The following is a 16,125-nucleotide window of genomic DNA, read 5'->3' on the forward strand; positions in this document are numbered from 1 at the left end:
TAAAACTCTACATGGTCCCTACCTTGGCACAGCAAGCTGCAATCAGCACACGTGCTTACCCAGGGGGAGCTGACACAACCCAGCACCACACACTCTTGGGTCGCACTTGCTCCTTTCATGTCACTAGAGCTGCTTGGCTTTGCCCTTAAAACCCTACTCATCAAGCCAGTGATCCTCACGTCCCTTCAGTCAGCAGACTTAACGCACTGTCCTTGAAACAGCTCTAGCCCTTTCTCCCTGTGGCTGCTCCGAAAACATTTAAAAACTCCCTACAATAGCATGCAAAGCCAATTCAGCAATTTCAGCAAATTCTGATAATTATAACATCTACAGTTGTTTTGTATTCTCATTGTTTATGCTACACCCATCTGGTGAAATTTCAACACTCTTTTGAGGTGAATTTTTCTTTGCACGCTTTGTGTACTGTGCAGGTACACTAAGATTCTAATTGGAAACTTCAGACTCTGTTAAAATATAATAATAATTAAATAGCACAAAGAATCATTTCTGAAGTAATCATATCAAAGTGACAATGATCCTCTCAAAATCTCTCCAGTGAGAGCAAAGGCAGTGAACAGTACTTAAATTTTTCTAATAATTTCCATCCACTAGAATGAAGCTTAACCGAAGCTTAATTAATCTTATCACAGAAACTTTTGCTCCACTACAAAACTCATTAAATCTATTTGAATATTGCTTTCAATGGTAAACTAATCCTCTGTAAATCTAAGAACTGGGGAAAAATTAAACAATTATTTATCATTTTAATTGAAGAAAATGGACAAAAATGAGAAGTGTTTTGGCAGTAAAATAAATCTAATGTTCCTTGAACTATTTCTTCAAACAACTTGCATAAAATCTTTACACATTCAGTATACAGCCCTTATCTTTGTTCTTTCATCTTTACCCTTTTCTTTTCATCTGTGTTTTCCTGTCTCTGAGCGGTATTTTCTATAGCCCCCACAAATGGAGCACTCTTCCAGTCATTTTTTCCTCAGGCAACAATTCAATTTTAAATTTTTATTTAAAAAAATAGTGTTCCAAATAAAAGGCATGATATCCAAAGCTATTATCAAGAACGTATTCAATTTTAAAAAAAAAGTCAATATACAATCTTCCTGCGGAAGAATGGATCCTACAACTCATACAAAGCAGAAAATATACATTTTGGGCGGAACATTATCTGTATGTATATATGTATTTGTCCCCTTAATATGAAGAAGCTTCATTTGTAAAGCAAAGAATGATTCAGATTGGAAGGGGTCTCAGGAGGTCTCTTGTCCAATGTCTGCCCCAAAACAGGGTCAACACTGAATTCAGACAACATCTTTCAGGACTTTAAACAGTCAGGTCTCGAAAACCTCTAAGGATGAAAATTCTCCAGCCTCCCTGGGCCTGCTCAAGTGTAGATTATTATCCTTATCCCAATTATCCTTATTCTGATTATACCCAATCAGAATCTCTCGTTTCAGCTTCTGCCTGTTATATCTCAACCTCCTACTATGCACCACTGAAGAACTTGAGTGTATTTTCATGACATCTTTGCATATATTAAGAGTAATGTTAATGTGTTTAATTATTATGGAAATTACCTCCCCAAACTACTAATTTATCTTTGCTGTATGGCTTTAACAACATGAGAATATATTAATTCACGTTATTGTCACTACAAAAATTGATTTGCTACTTCTTGTAAGGCCTCACATCTCATGTCAATTCAAAAGACAAAGCTTTCTACACAAATTTTGACAAATCAATTCTCAGCAGATGTCAAATTACGTACACTGGCTTTTAAAACTATTATTGGATAAAGAGATAAGTATTTTGAATCCTTCCTATACACATCCTATGCGAGCAATAGTCATATTAAACAAACATAAGGAAAGGTTGTGTTTCCTACAAGAGTGGAGCAGACAGCAAATAAAATAGAAATTACATCCCCCTGTTGACCAATGCTTTCTGACTAATGAGATTAGTGTCCTTGGAAATTGCCAGCATATAGCACATTCATCTTCAATTTTAGTATAATTTGAATAAACTTATTGCTTTTGCTAGATTACTTCATGAAAGAAGAGGCACTTGTTTGAAGAATGATGCAGTTGTACTGATCTGAAGAAACTGCAAAGTGTTCTTTTCCTTCACTACACTGAAAGCAAATTTTATTAATCTTAGCATGTTGACCATTTTAAAAAGAGTCAAAACCTTAAAAAAGCAAGTTTTCCTTAGTGCTCTCATTAGCAGATTCAGTCCAAGCTACAACACTACTTTTCACATACAAAAATGATAATTTCAGGTACTGCCTGTTTAATATGATTTGCCATATTCCCAATGTTTTTATTTCCTGTTCAAACACATTAGCTTGAGATGATCTGGGGAAGGAGACAATGAATAACCATAACCTGAGAATGTGACGTTTCCTGCCCACAATACTACTTCTGCAACCACTCGCACAGCCTTGTCATGCCGCTACAAAATAACCACTTGCTGATATAATTTGATATTCTCATATCTACTGAAATATAGTCTAAGCAGTCTGCACAAATTATAGAAGACTGCCCTGAAATTGATAAAGAAAGGGATGTGTTCATGTATTCAAGAGATTTATCATGGACACCACCAATCTTGAGAGAAATTTTCAATATTAACTTCACGTAATGGCTACCAAGAGCTCTAATGCAGTCAGTCCCTTAATCAGGTAACAACATCAGAACATGACTTAGTACAATGGTATACAGGAATTATTCTACACACCTATAGGAAGGTTGCCTTATCATTACTCTGTCCAGCTACATCTCCTTGGAGGAAACATCAGCCTCCATAACCTTTAAACACTCTAGAAACTTGGTGAGCAGGCAGCTGCTGGAAAGGCTCATGGAATAGCTGCTGAGTCAGGCATAGGACTGGTAGAGTGGAGAGCCACTGTTCCTCTCCCATGTCTTTAGCTGTCAGCAGGGCCAACTGGGAGTCAAAACCATGTGAAAAGTGAAGTAGGTGGCATACTCCATACTCGAGATAAAACCTGACCTGAACTATGCAGGGCACTGTCAAGAAAGCTGAGCCATAAGTCCCGCTGCATTGATCAGCCTTAGACCAGACCCTGCTGATGAGAAGCATAATGCAAAAGCATCTTTACTTAGCCTCTCCCTTTCCTACTCAGAGGGGAGTAGGTGGTACACCAGCCTCCACAATGCTGCTCATTTGCTTTTGATTTTTTTAATATTATTTAATTGTTTGTTTGTTTTGTTTTCTTTAAACAGTGGGTGATCTTTCCTTTGCACGCAAAGCAAAATTGCAGAACAATCCACTGGCAGGACAGCAAAGAGACCACACTGGAATATCTGTCTCTGCCTAATTTGAAACAAGAAAATCCCAAAGCAAAGAAAAATACAATTTTAAAGTAAATGCTAGCCTAGAAAAATACAAATGTCAGAGTAAAAAATTTAGCTATAGCATTATTATTGTAAAATTAAAAGCAGATTTACATTTCAAAAGATATTCAATATCAACATTGTAATAGAAAGTAAAGGATTTGTGGGTTTGTTCCAATTATTCTGTGCTGTCTGCTTTTATTTGCTCTTTGTGCAGACAAAGAACTGCCAAGATGTCAATGATTTTACAGCCCTTCTCTGTAAACAGATTGGTTTAAAAGTAAACCAGTTTGCAATAAATATCTAACAAAACCACCTTTCCCTTCATTTTTATTAGTTTTTCAATATTAATACATGCCTATCTAACACTGCAATATTCAGTTGCAGTACAGATTTATCTTTCAAATCCATTAATTTCATTGACAGGACTATGCTCATAATCTATAAAATTTCTTTGTAGATATCTCTGCATTTCACAGTTCATTAACACTCAAACAGCACAAAATCACAGTGTGCTATCCAAAGCAGTGGTACAGTAACTAATAAAGTGCTAAAATGCTGGAATTTCTTATGAAGTGAATGACCCAGCCAAAATGAAAGTTGTTTGTCTCAATCTCTTGTTTTTCCTGTTGGTAGGAGCAGCAGTTATAACATTGTCAGTCACTGCTAAAATGTGCTAATATAATTTTAAACTGTACCATCTGTCACTATTTGAAGCATACAAATTAGTCAAATTAGTCTTTCATGTTTTTTTTTTTCTTTTTAATTATCAGTAAGGATTATTTTTGGTGTTTAATTTCTTTCCCACTTAAGGCAAGTATGAGGGCTCATTCGAAGAGTAAACATATATGTCTTTTTCATAACAGCAAAAGAAAATCTGTCTGATATTCTTCATTTTAACAATATCTCTAAAGTGTACAGTGACATTTTCGATGTTCTGTAGCTGAAGTGGCCTGATCTTGTCTCATTTTTATTTGTCACCAGGACTTCACATCATTAACCAAGAATCAAAACAAAGACTATACACTTTAAGATAGGAAAAGCTTGCATAGTTTGGCATTAGAAAGGGCATAGTGGCGCATATGCACTCTTAAAATGTAACAAAATGAAATGCACGTAGCAGAGGTGACAAGCCTCCTAATAACTGGCTCCAAATATTTTTCCTACTTGCAATAGACTACTTTCAGACCTCCCAACTCTGGCCTCCATGATAGTTACTGCTTTACAGGATTAAATCTTTTTGTTTCAGCTGTCAGTAAAAACTTCAAATGATAGCTTTTTAAGCCAAAGAAACCTATAAAAATAAGAAACTACTGACATCACTGAAGACAAAGAAACCCAGAGAAAAGCAATCATGACAAAACCTGTGCTCAATTTATGTGCCTTTTTTTTTTTAATCTCACAACCTATGACAAAGTGCCATTACATCTGAAATCTGACCCAATTACCACTATTGGAAGAAGATGAATTATACTCAAAAAACTCTCTGTATTTCTGATGATCTATTATAATCCTCCACCACATGTAAATTAACTATCTTAACACCAGATACACTAGTTAGTTATGCCTATCAGTAGTAGCCAACATCCTGCAAAGATTAAGCAAATTATCATTATATCACTGGCTATACTTCATTTCTGACCATTGAAACAAACTGTAAAAACAAGTTCAGTTGAAAACTGTGATTAAAGTAGTAAAATTTCTGACCTAATTTTGCTGAGATGTCATGAGAAGACAAGACTTGGAATGATAATACCTTTTTTTTAATAACAAAATTTGATAGAAGTCATTAATAAAGTGAATCTAGTGAACTTCCAAGGATGCCTGAGCCAGAAGAAATTACAATAAATGCTAACGGATTACTTTTAAGCTTCATACCTTATTAGACCTGTCACACAAGAAACACGGAGGAGTATGAAGCAGAATCACCTTCTGTTGTATAATATGCAGTTGTTGGCTCAAAAAGAAACCCCAAACTAATCTGCAGAGTACTATTATTAAGCTAAAGAATAATAAAAGGCTTATTTTGAAGCAACTGAGATGCTGCTGTTGAGGACTTATTTTATTAGAGGATTTACTGAAATGATTTAATTACAACACGGTGATTATAAAGTAATGATATTGAGGCAGGAAGTTGACACTGCAACTATCAAAACCTTACTTACTTGTTCGGGATTAGAACTGGCCTTTGATGATTACACCTCACCTCCAGAGAGCAGCCCTTCAAGTTCTGAGCATGGTTTTAGGACAGCATAAAATTCTTCAGCAACTAACAAAACATACCTATTGTGCAAAAAGAAGACTTGGATGTGCAGAAAGAGAATGGCTTAATGCAGGCCAAAATGCTATTAACTTTACTCATCTGGGAACTACCAACAATAGCTTGTACAATATAAAATTCCTTCTGTAATGATTTCCACCTGCTGGAGATATGCCATGTGCCCTGCATCTCCCTGTAGCTGCTTTCCCATTTGCTGCTGCAAGCCATTGCTCTCCTTTTAGACAAGATCTGAGGCCTGGAAATAGAAGATTTGCATGCACTAAGCAGAAAAAATCTTTGATCGATTCCAGGTTGCAGAAAACCACACCTGCTATGGCTACATTCAGCTAGATTCCTCCTACAGAACACCAGGAATTAGCTTAGCTTCAAAATCAAGCCCTAGAGAGTTCAGCTGGCAAAAAAAATATTTTTATTCCTCATCCATCTGCACTTGCAGGCCACATGCCTGATCACCACGTAAATGACATTTTATTTTTCATGTCTTCATGAAGATAGGTCTTGTTTTTAATATATACAAAGCTCTCCTTTACCCCATCTCTCTCAGTGCAAGGATTGTATTTTCTGCAGAAAATACATGAGTTTCATTAGAGAAAGAAACAAAGGATATGGAATCTCCTTTTGCACTTGCAATTACACCCAGACAAACTGGGTCTCTCCAAAAATTATAAGGAAATGTAAAAGGTCCTTCTGAGATACAGAATTGTAGTACTGAAAGAAGACACTGCTGAGTGACATGATGTTTATATTTTTGAAAGGATTACCAGAAAGTTTCCACATAAAACTCACATTGGTTATGGGGGGAATTTGCTGAAATTTTACTCTAAGACACCATTTGGACCTTTCCTATCTAACACTAGCAACAAGATTGCTTGTAATAGCCCTCAAAGTTATAACATCCCCAAAAGTGAGCAACAACCTCACAAATTAGCCAGGAAACTAATAACTACTAGTTAGGAGTTATATAACTAATTTTAATATGTTGCCTTCTTGAAGTTTCTATTAACATTGTGCTATTTTTGTTTTTGACTAAATGTTGACAAGCAAGCAGGAATCTGCCTATGGGAGTAGATGCAATGATCTAGAAATTCCACCAGCACATTTCTCCAGCATGCCCGAAGTTCAGCAGGATAGCTCTCAGTAAGCTGCATAACCAGTCTGGAACTGTAATGTCTGTAAAGGGGAAACTCTTCTTGCAACCCCATTTTAATCAGGAAAGCTCCCTAGCATGCAACAGAGTGATAAGGAATATGCCAAAACCCTGAGGGCCTTAAAATTATGTAATAATAACATGGCATCATTAGGTCATGCGTGTCAGCCTTGAAGAATCTTTATTTTATAGTCTGTGAAATTGCTTGGACACAGATCTGTCACTTTTCTTTTGCTTGCTAGAGAAAATAAATATTCTTGCATAATTATACAATAGCTTATTACAAATCCTATGTTTCGTTATATTAGAGTATTTCTTATGGATAGCTAAAGGCATCTGTAAGACTACCCCAGGAAAACAAGACCAGATAGCTCAAGTACTTTTTAAGGAGCCCCTGACTCCTTCATATGACTGGTTCAAACTTGCTTAGATAGACAGCAACAGTTCTTCCTCTCTTCAGTTCACAGAGAATGAATTTCTTTCACCTTAAGGATAAAAATAGGTAGTCCATACTTACCTCCTGTATAACCTACACCAAAAATCTTCATTTAGTTATTTCTGCATAAAACTCAATAACTTGCTCAAGAAAGTTTAATTTATCTAAAGTAAATCTAAAAAAAAAAAAGGGCAAGCAATTTTGTGTTGAAGACTTCCAGGGTTATTAAATCATTGATTTCCCTTCCTCCTGTGTCCATAATTAACCACCCTCCCTAACATGGAACTTTATAAAAACCTTAATTATTGCACATACACTGTTTCAAAATGATTTAGAGTAACAATTAGTGTGTCACAATTACAAACAATAATCATGTTGGCTCCTTACCAGCCATTAACACATTAATCCTTTAAGAGTAATCTCTTAAAAATGAGATTTTTTTTTCTGTGCTTTACTGTACGTGTCTTTCACTAATCCTATCCTTATGCCACTTCTGGTTCTTTGGTGCTAGGGTTGTTGGTATTTTCTCATTGCAAGCTTTAAGATTCTCAAACTATTGGCACAAAATATCACAATCTCTTTTATCACTGATAACATGATCTTAAGCAAACCAAAATAGGTTCCTTCACTGCCCTTATAGAACACTCCTCATATGAAGCCAGCTCTTTGATTATAATCATTTTAATCTTTCACTTCCTTTCCCCAAGAGGTTAACAATAAGTAGATGCAACACAACAGATTGTCTCCTGCACACCAATTGAATATTACAGCTAATTTTAACTTAACTTGCTCATGCAAACAGTTCAAGCTTTATTCCAAAGTTGTGTATAAATTGGACTCAAGAGTAATTGAATAGCTGTCAGAGGCCAATTGGTCCCATCATTATCAAGAGCACTGCAGATTCAGAGAGAGCAGTCAGATCTTTTTACCACTGTCCACCTGCCAGCAATAAATATTATATTGCCTTGAATATGCAGCAAGTCAAAAAAGATTAGGAAATCAAATTATTAGAGAGCCACTAGAATTCATCACTATTCTCAACACCATGACAGGTAGTATAAACTTTGCAGAACAGACATGCACAGCCAAAGGTTTAGAATATATAATCTTTATTACTCAAAGCTAGACTGCTAGACTAGAATCTGCTAAAGTTGTTGATTTTTTTTAGCCTTGTCTTTACTATGATTTTGTATTGTATACTTATGCTGGCTGGCAAATGAGCCCACTAGACAGAAATTGAAAATCCCAAGATTTCATCTGTATCTTCTTAATGAAGAAGAGGATATGCAGCACTGAAGGATGTTCAGAAGCTTAGAAATATTTTCTTTTATTGCTTCCATGAGAATGACAAGCTTAAGCGAACTAATTTTTTCTCCCTAGAGTTTTGCTAGTTAGAAATTTGAAGTACACAGTAGGACTCCTGTATAACTTAAGTATGCAACTCTCTGGATAGAAACTAAGTGCATTATATCAGTACTATAACTGATTTTTAAAGGTATCATCACCTTAATACACACTATTTAACTGAATATGTATATTGCATTTTATGGTTAGAAAATACTGTACCTCTGTCTGAAGTATGGCAGCTCTCTGTTCTTTGGCAGTAAGTGACTCTTTAAGCACTTCAATGTGTTGCTTGCAATCTGAATTCTGATTGCTAAGGGTTTCAAGCTTAGTCTGTAAGGCAAGAAGTTCTGATTCTTTCTTGGAGAGTTCTTGTTTCAGTTGGTCAATCTGTAATGGCAAAAGAAAGGTTAGGTCATTAATTTCATTTCAATTTGTAGTTACACTTAATATATGAATGGTGAGAATGACTGTAGAATGCAACTTCTGTAGAAGTTACACTTTCTGCAAAGTATGCAGGCCAATTAAGATTCTGACTTTCAACATCCCCAAATTCCTTTGAGTTTCATGTGATTTAAAGTGCCCTGCTTTAAAAATGATTGCTCCTGCTCTTCAAGCGAAAAACAAACTCCTAAAGCCTAGAGCTGATGATTTGGCCTATAAATTCACCATAGAATCCAGTTGAGTTCAGTGTTCTCAGAGTGGAATAAGTGGTCAGGACTGAAAATATACACAGGGAAAGTTTTCCTAGACATATAAATTCAACACAACAGTCTACTTCTTCAAAGAGTATAATTCTCATGAATTAAGCTACAAGTTTTGAGGAGACTGATAAGGAAAAGTAGGCATCTTAAGGAGAGGAAAACAGCATAGTGGAACTATAACCACACTCTTCTTGCAAAGAAAAGTTTGTTGCTGCTCTCCAGCCCACCACCTTTATCTTCTTTGACAGTCCATAAGAAATTCTCAGGTATTAGCAAAATCAAGCAAAAGTGATTTAAGAGATGTCTTAATGTTATAAGAAAATTCCACAAAGTGAAAGGTCTGTAAGATAATAAAGTAGGAAGTATCCTAAGGGAAATAGTGGAAACTCATTGACTAAAAAAGAGCTTCTGAATTTTAGGTTCGTCAGTAAACGTCATGGAATTCTGATCTTTCCTTTCCAAGAGCGTGGTAGATTTAGAATATATGAAGCCGAACAGCACTGGAGGATATACAGAACCATGCTAGAGGATGGAGGATTAGCTGATACCTAAGTATTCTTTTTAGAGTGTTTCTGTGAAATAACACTGGTTGCCAGATTAGTTCAGCTTTATCAACTCATGAGGATTCTTTGAAATAACATGTCTCAAGAAATTTGCAGGTTTAGAGAAGCCACACTTAAATTATTGTTCACAAGGTTTTCTTGGTCATTGAAGGGCCTAGACATTTTTGTTTAAAATTCAAATATCAATTTTGCAATGACCAAGGACCAGAGAAGTGCTAAAACAGCTCTTTTTAGCACTTCTCAGGCTCCTTGCTCATCTGCACAGTAATTTGATACCTAGAATTCAAGAAACTAGTCTAGGAGCTATCATGCCCCTGGAAGAAATAATGAGATAAATAAATAAAAGGGTAGATCCTACTTAACCAAATCCTAAATTTCCACATACAAAAATAAATCACAAATATAATAATGGACGGCACAGTTATTGGAAATATTTACTGCTGATTAAACTGTTTATATTCTGTTCTACATTGCCAGCATTTCATATCAATTAAATATAGGAAAAAAAAAAAAAACACTACAGTCCATATACACATCACAATGTTGTTTCTCTTGATAAATCTCATGATGTATGCCTGGCTGGTTAATGTACTTAGGTAGGCATCCTGAGCTACTGTATATCATTAGAATCTATACAGGCTCTAAAAGCAATCATCCCCATAATCAGAAAATATAAAAATAAAGAAGGAACATATGAAAAAAACAGATGACAGGAAAATATAAAAAGTGCAGTAAAGAAACTGCTTGAGAAATTTTTCTCTTGAAAGCAAATCATCATCTTCCACCCCTTGCCAGAACATGTAAGCAAGTATGGAAATTGAGACCAAAGTGTATACAAAATGAAAAACGGGAAAATCTGTCTACAAGATATAAAGACAAAAAGTAGATCCACAGCCAACCTGAATTATATTATGTTTTATACAAGAATCACGTGAGCGTCTCAGACACTTAATCTCTCCATCAAACTCTTGGGGTTTTTTTCTGTGACATAACCTATATCCTCAGAAATAATAAGCCAAAAAATAGCTTCATTTTATCATAGGTATGATTTTTTCTTTTGTCTTAGAAACAGAATCTGTTCATCAGGATAATGTTCTGGCTACAAGATCCGTAAATTGATAGGAGTTTAAAAACATGTGTTAGAGCTCTCAGTTTTAAGAAAAGGAAATATCTGTGTTGAATAGCTATGGTTTTAGCTGGCTTATTAAAACGAATTACAATGGTGAAAATGTACTGAAACTTCAATTAATAAAGTATCAAAAATGCTCAAATGCTTAACAAAAAGCCACAAATTCTTTTAAAAAAAATTAATACCTGGGTGCACTCGCTTGTTAAAATTCCTGCATAAGCTAGTACTGCATGTTAAAAAGTAAATATATTTTCTTTATCATGGCAGATGTGCATATATTTTCCATTTGCTAAATCTTAAGTGATGTGGAAGCCAACAGCAATGATTCAGTGAGATTTACTGATCTCAGTACAAAAGCATATAAAGTCAAGAACATGTCTGTCCTGTACTTTGTAAAAACTACAACATAGAGAACCTACAAATATGAATATAAGTGCAGGGGTATCCAAGAAACTCCAAAGTTGTCATCTGAGCCCAGCCAGCCTTCTCATTATCTCACAAATTTCATAAGTGTAATTTGTCTGTCACCACTTTTTCAACATTGCCCAATATGATCTCGCTTTACCTCTTTTGCTGAAAACCTTAATTCCTTTGTGTTCCTCCTAAATTTATCATTCTCTGTCATCTCCAGAAATTGTTTTTTTTTTTCTTCATAACAAAACCTTACATGGTATTAAATAGGGTAACTGAAAAAATGATAAAAAAATAAATAATAATAATCAAAGCTCCTTCCTTGAAGGCTGTATAAGTTAGTAATAATAGCCTAAATCTTTAAGTCAGTAATTCAGTTAAACAAAGCTATGATTTAGAATCACAGAATGCTTAAGGTAGGAAGGGAACCTCTAGAGGTCATCTAGTCCAACCCCCTGCACACACAGGGTCACCTAGAGCACGTGGCACAGGACTGCGTCCAAGCGGGTTTTGAAGATCTCCAGAGAAGGAGACTCCACAACCTCTCTGGGCAGCCTGTCCCAGTGCTCTGGCACCCTCACTGTTAAGAAATTTTTCCTTAAGTTCCTGTGAAACTTTTGATGCTTTGGTTTGTGGCTGTTTCCTCTAGTTCTTTCGGTGGCCACCTGTGAAAAGAGGCCAGCACCATCGTCCTCACTGCCTCCCTCGAGGCACTTATAGACACTGCTCAGGTCCCCTCTCAGCCTTCTCTTCTCCAGGCTGAACAGGCCCAGCTCCCTCAGCTTCTCCTCATAGGGCAGATGTTCCAGGCCCCTGATCATCCTTGTGGCCCTGCGCTGGACTCTCTCCAGCAGCTCCACATCCCTCTTGTACTGGGGGGCCCAGAACTGGACACAATACTCCAGATACGGCCTCACCAGGGCTGAGTAGAGGGGCAGGATCACCTCCCTCGACCTGCTGGACACGCTCTTCTTAACGCACCCCAGGATCCCTTTGGCCTTCTTGGCCACGAGGGCACACTGCTGCCTCATGGGCAACTTGTCATCCCCTATGACATCCAGGTCCTTCTCTGAAGAGCTGCTCTCCAGAACGTCAGTCCCCAGATTGTACTGATGCATGGGGTTATTCCTCCCCAGGTGCAAGACCTTGCACTTGCTCTTGTTGAACTTCATGAGGTTTTTCACCAGTTGTCCAGTCAATCCAGGTCCCTCTGGATGGCAGCGCAGCCCTCTGGGGTATCAGCTACTCCTCCCCGTTTGGTATGACCAGCAAACTTGCTGATGGGGCACTCTGTGCCTTCATCCAGGTCATTGATGAATAAATTGAACAGGACTAGACCGAGGACTGACCCCTGCGGGATACTGCTAGTGACAGGTCTCCAACTAGACACGTCACCGCTGATCACCTCCCTCTGAACTCTGATATCCAGCCAATTCCTAATCCACCTCACTGTGTACTCATCTATCCCACACTTCCAGAGCTCACCCAAGAGGATGCTATGAGGGATGGTGCCAAAAACCTTGCTGAAGTCCAGATAGACAACATTCACCACTCTCCCCTCATCTACCCACCAATCATTCCATCATAGAAGACTATCAGCTTAGTTTAAGCATGATTTTCCCTTGGTGAATTCATGCTGACTACTCCTAAGCACCTTCTTACTCTCCACATGCTTAGAGACAACAGCCAGGGTGAGCTGTTCCATCACTTTTCCAGAGATAGAAGTGAGGCTGCCTGGCCTGTAGTTGTCTGGATCCTCCTTTTTGCCATTTTTAAAGACTGGTAAGACATTGGCTTTCCTCCAGTCCTCCAGCACATCCCCCATTCTCCAGGACCTTCCAAAGATGATGGAGAGTGGCTTAAAAGTAACATCCGCCAGCTCACGCAGCACTCTTGGGTGCATCCCATCAGGGCTCATGGATTTGTGGGTATCAAGTTTACCTATGCGTTCTCTAACCCAAGTGTTCTCTAACCCAATCTTCCTCTAACCGGGGCAAGTCTTCCTCCCTCCAGGCTTCTTCTCTTGTCTCTAGGGTCTGGGATTCCAGAGGGCTGCCCTTGCCCATTTACACATGCTAAGGATCTAGTCTCATGTGGTAAGTCATAACTGCTTACCAAAGTGAAAGAATTAAGTGAAGGGCAAAGCAAGTGAAAAGTGGCTGCAGTTAAACAAAGCTCTTGACATCCTCTGCCTCAATCCAGTCTACCTGGGGATTCTGCTGTCTATATCGGTCAAGGTCTAAAATGCTTATCACCCATCAGCCAGCAAAGAAATGTGGTAGTTCTTATCTTTGTTGTAGAGGTTCCCCTAGAACTTTGCCTCTACCTACAGGTTGAAAAGTTACTCCAGATAAACACTAATTACAGAGAGCCTTGGTTTCAGTTCGCTTAAGCCTAATCGATTCTTCATCATCTGAACTGTTGTTTGTTGAGGTCAGGCTGAACTATCCCTGGGTTTTGACATTCATTCATGCAGGCAGTGTGAGAGCTCTAATACGCAAAGAGCTGCTTGAATCCTGGAGTGCCAAGCTGCAACTGAAAAATGCTAGCAGGAGATCCAAGTCTTGCAAAGCGGGAGTTATTTTTAAAAAGGCGTATGATCCTGTATGTTTTCCTCAGGTTCTTAAAAATATTCAAATCTTTATATTCCATAGTCATGAAAGCTTGTTTTGACAATTCAAGTATTATGAAAGTGGTAACAACTGTTTTCCCTTCAAACTGCAAGGATAAACACTCCACACGTGGGAACTAAAAACTAAGTATTTCTTTTTTCTGTCTTTCTCATATTTGTAATATTCCTTTTCACATTACTTCAGATTCAAAGCTTTTATCAAGGAGGAGGAGGAGGAAGTGAATTTTATTTTTAAAAGATTAAGAAAAGAAACCCTTCATAGCATTTTTGTATAAGAAATAATATCAACTACCAGTTTTCTTTTAACACCTTCCCCTTTTATTTAAATTAAGAATATTTAAAATGAGTTATACTTCAGGCATAAATGCATAATATTAAGAGCTTTATAGCTTTGTTCTACTGTTTGCCATCAATCAGGGATTCTATTTATGAGAATTTATCAGCAACTGCAGGTTCAAAAGATCAACTACAAGAAGATCTGTTTGCTGCTATATAAATATTTTCCATCCAGGTTGAGATGAATAATAATAAAAGGATCTTCTACTGCAAAATTCAGTTTTAAGGGGAAGAAAAGGGCTGGTGAAAGAAAACATAGTTTCACCAGAATGTGACATTTATCAGAGGCCTGGACCATGACATTGTTCCATTGCAGAATCTCCTCATTACAGCTTTCCATGTCACAGAAGCATCCTGAAGCTTCCTCTTAATGATATTAAAAGCTCATTAACAAAATACAAAGCTTTGTATATTATTTATATATCAATAGTTTGCAGAGATGTTTAGGAGTTTTGTTGTAATTTCCTAAGACCGAATAGCCTCAAGCCAACTACATTTAAATGTGTAAAATAATGATCATTCCTAGTGATAATGCCACTTAAGAGCTTTAAATTTTTTTCTGTGAACATAAAAATAAGTTTCTTGAAGCTTTTATAAATATGGATTGTTTCCACATGGGCACTAAAGCTTCATAAACAAAACATTCTCAAGATGGAAGGCTGGTAAAAAACAATCAAAGATTGTAACATTATCTATATTATTTAAGCTTTAAGATAATTATGCAAATATCAAGGAAAGAAATAGATCTAACAAAGAGCAGTTGGTAGGCTCATCTTTACGTAGTGGGCAGCTAAGCAAATTGTAAAGGAGTCATATTGACCAGCTAGGCCACAACTTGGGCATCAAACTTTTGACATATTTTAAAATAACAAAGATGCAATTCTGGTTAGGGAACTTGATATCAAGGAAATGTCTTATGTTACTACATGCTTCCTATCTCCTTGTGGTCAACCCAGCTACTGCACATATAAACTCTAGGTAACTATTGTCTTTGTACAATTATTTTCATGTGAAAAAAAAGTGTATATGAACCAATTTTTCAACTTCTAAGTCTTGAAAATATTGTAAAACCACAATTTGGCATAATCTATGGCAAAGCAGCCCTTGTTGCAAAACTATTATCAAAACTAGTAACAAAAGCACAAGTAAAATTATGCAAAAACAGTGTAAATCAAAATTATGAGCCTGTTCATAGCCAGCATAAGAACTAAAAATCATAGTGAAACATTAGAAAAGAAACATTAAAACACTGTGCATGAGACATGAAAAAGGAAATAATATGAACCCTGAGGTTTGCTTCTGCAGAAGTAGTGGTGGAAGAGCCTCTTCCTCCTCTTTCCTCAGGCAATACAAAAATACATTTTCATTTATCCAAAATACATTACTCTTCCATAGATGTTTAATATCATGTACTACAGATTTACAAGCAGAAGGCATGCAAAGAGCTTCTCTTGTTGAAAAGGGTCTAGTTAAAACTTTTGTTTGTGTTATTCAAATTATGTTATTACCATTACGTTATTTATTAGTAGACTGTACCTTATTTTTCATGAACTTTGAGTGACTCTTGTAAACCTCTATTTGTTTGATTTCTTCTTCTCGGTCCTCTGTATTCAGAACTCCATTTGTCTTTAGCATCTGTATCTCATCTTCAAGATCTCTTATATTGCGCTCAAGCGAAGCTATTTTTGTATCCTGATTTATTACGAAAAAAGAGAGAGCATTGAAAACAATATGAAACGTTATGTTAAAGCACAACAAATATTTCTGTACTTGT

At 36.8% G+C, this 16,125-nt stretch overlaps 1 protein-coding gene across 9 annotated transcripts in view; it reads right to left on the bottom strand.

Moving 5' to 3' along the window:
• ERC2 (ELKS/RAB6-interacting/CAST family member 2) overlaps positions 1-16,125 on the bottom strand; it is a 412,632-nt gene that overhangs the window by 313,991 nt on the left and 82,516 nt on the right. For all 9 annotated transcript variants that reach the window (XR_015913795.1, XR_015913794.1, XR_015913793.1 and 6 more), the window contains exons 4-5: positions 15,888-16,043; positions 8,799-8,966 (exon numbers count right to left, since the gene is read on the bottom strand). Coding sequence is in view for 1 of the 9 variants with exons in the window: in XM_088532042.1 (XP_088388168.1) it covers positions 8,799-8,966; positions 15,888-16,043 (324 nt within the window). In the remaining 8 variants the exon portion in view is untranslated. The remainder of the gene's footprint in view (positions 1-8,798; positions 8,967-15,887; positions 16,044-16,125) is intronic.

Source organism: Tinamus guttatus, unplaced genomic scaffold (genome assembly GCF_059628265.1).
Source record: "Tinamus guttatus ecotype Peru unplaced genomic scaffold, ASM5962826v1 Tinamus_guttatus_pri_ptg000451l, whole genome shotgun sequence".
Classification (NCBI taxonomy): Eukaryota; Metazoa; Chordata; class Aves; order Tinamiformes; family Tinamidae; genus Tinamus; species Tinamus guttatus.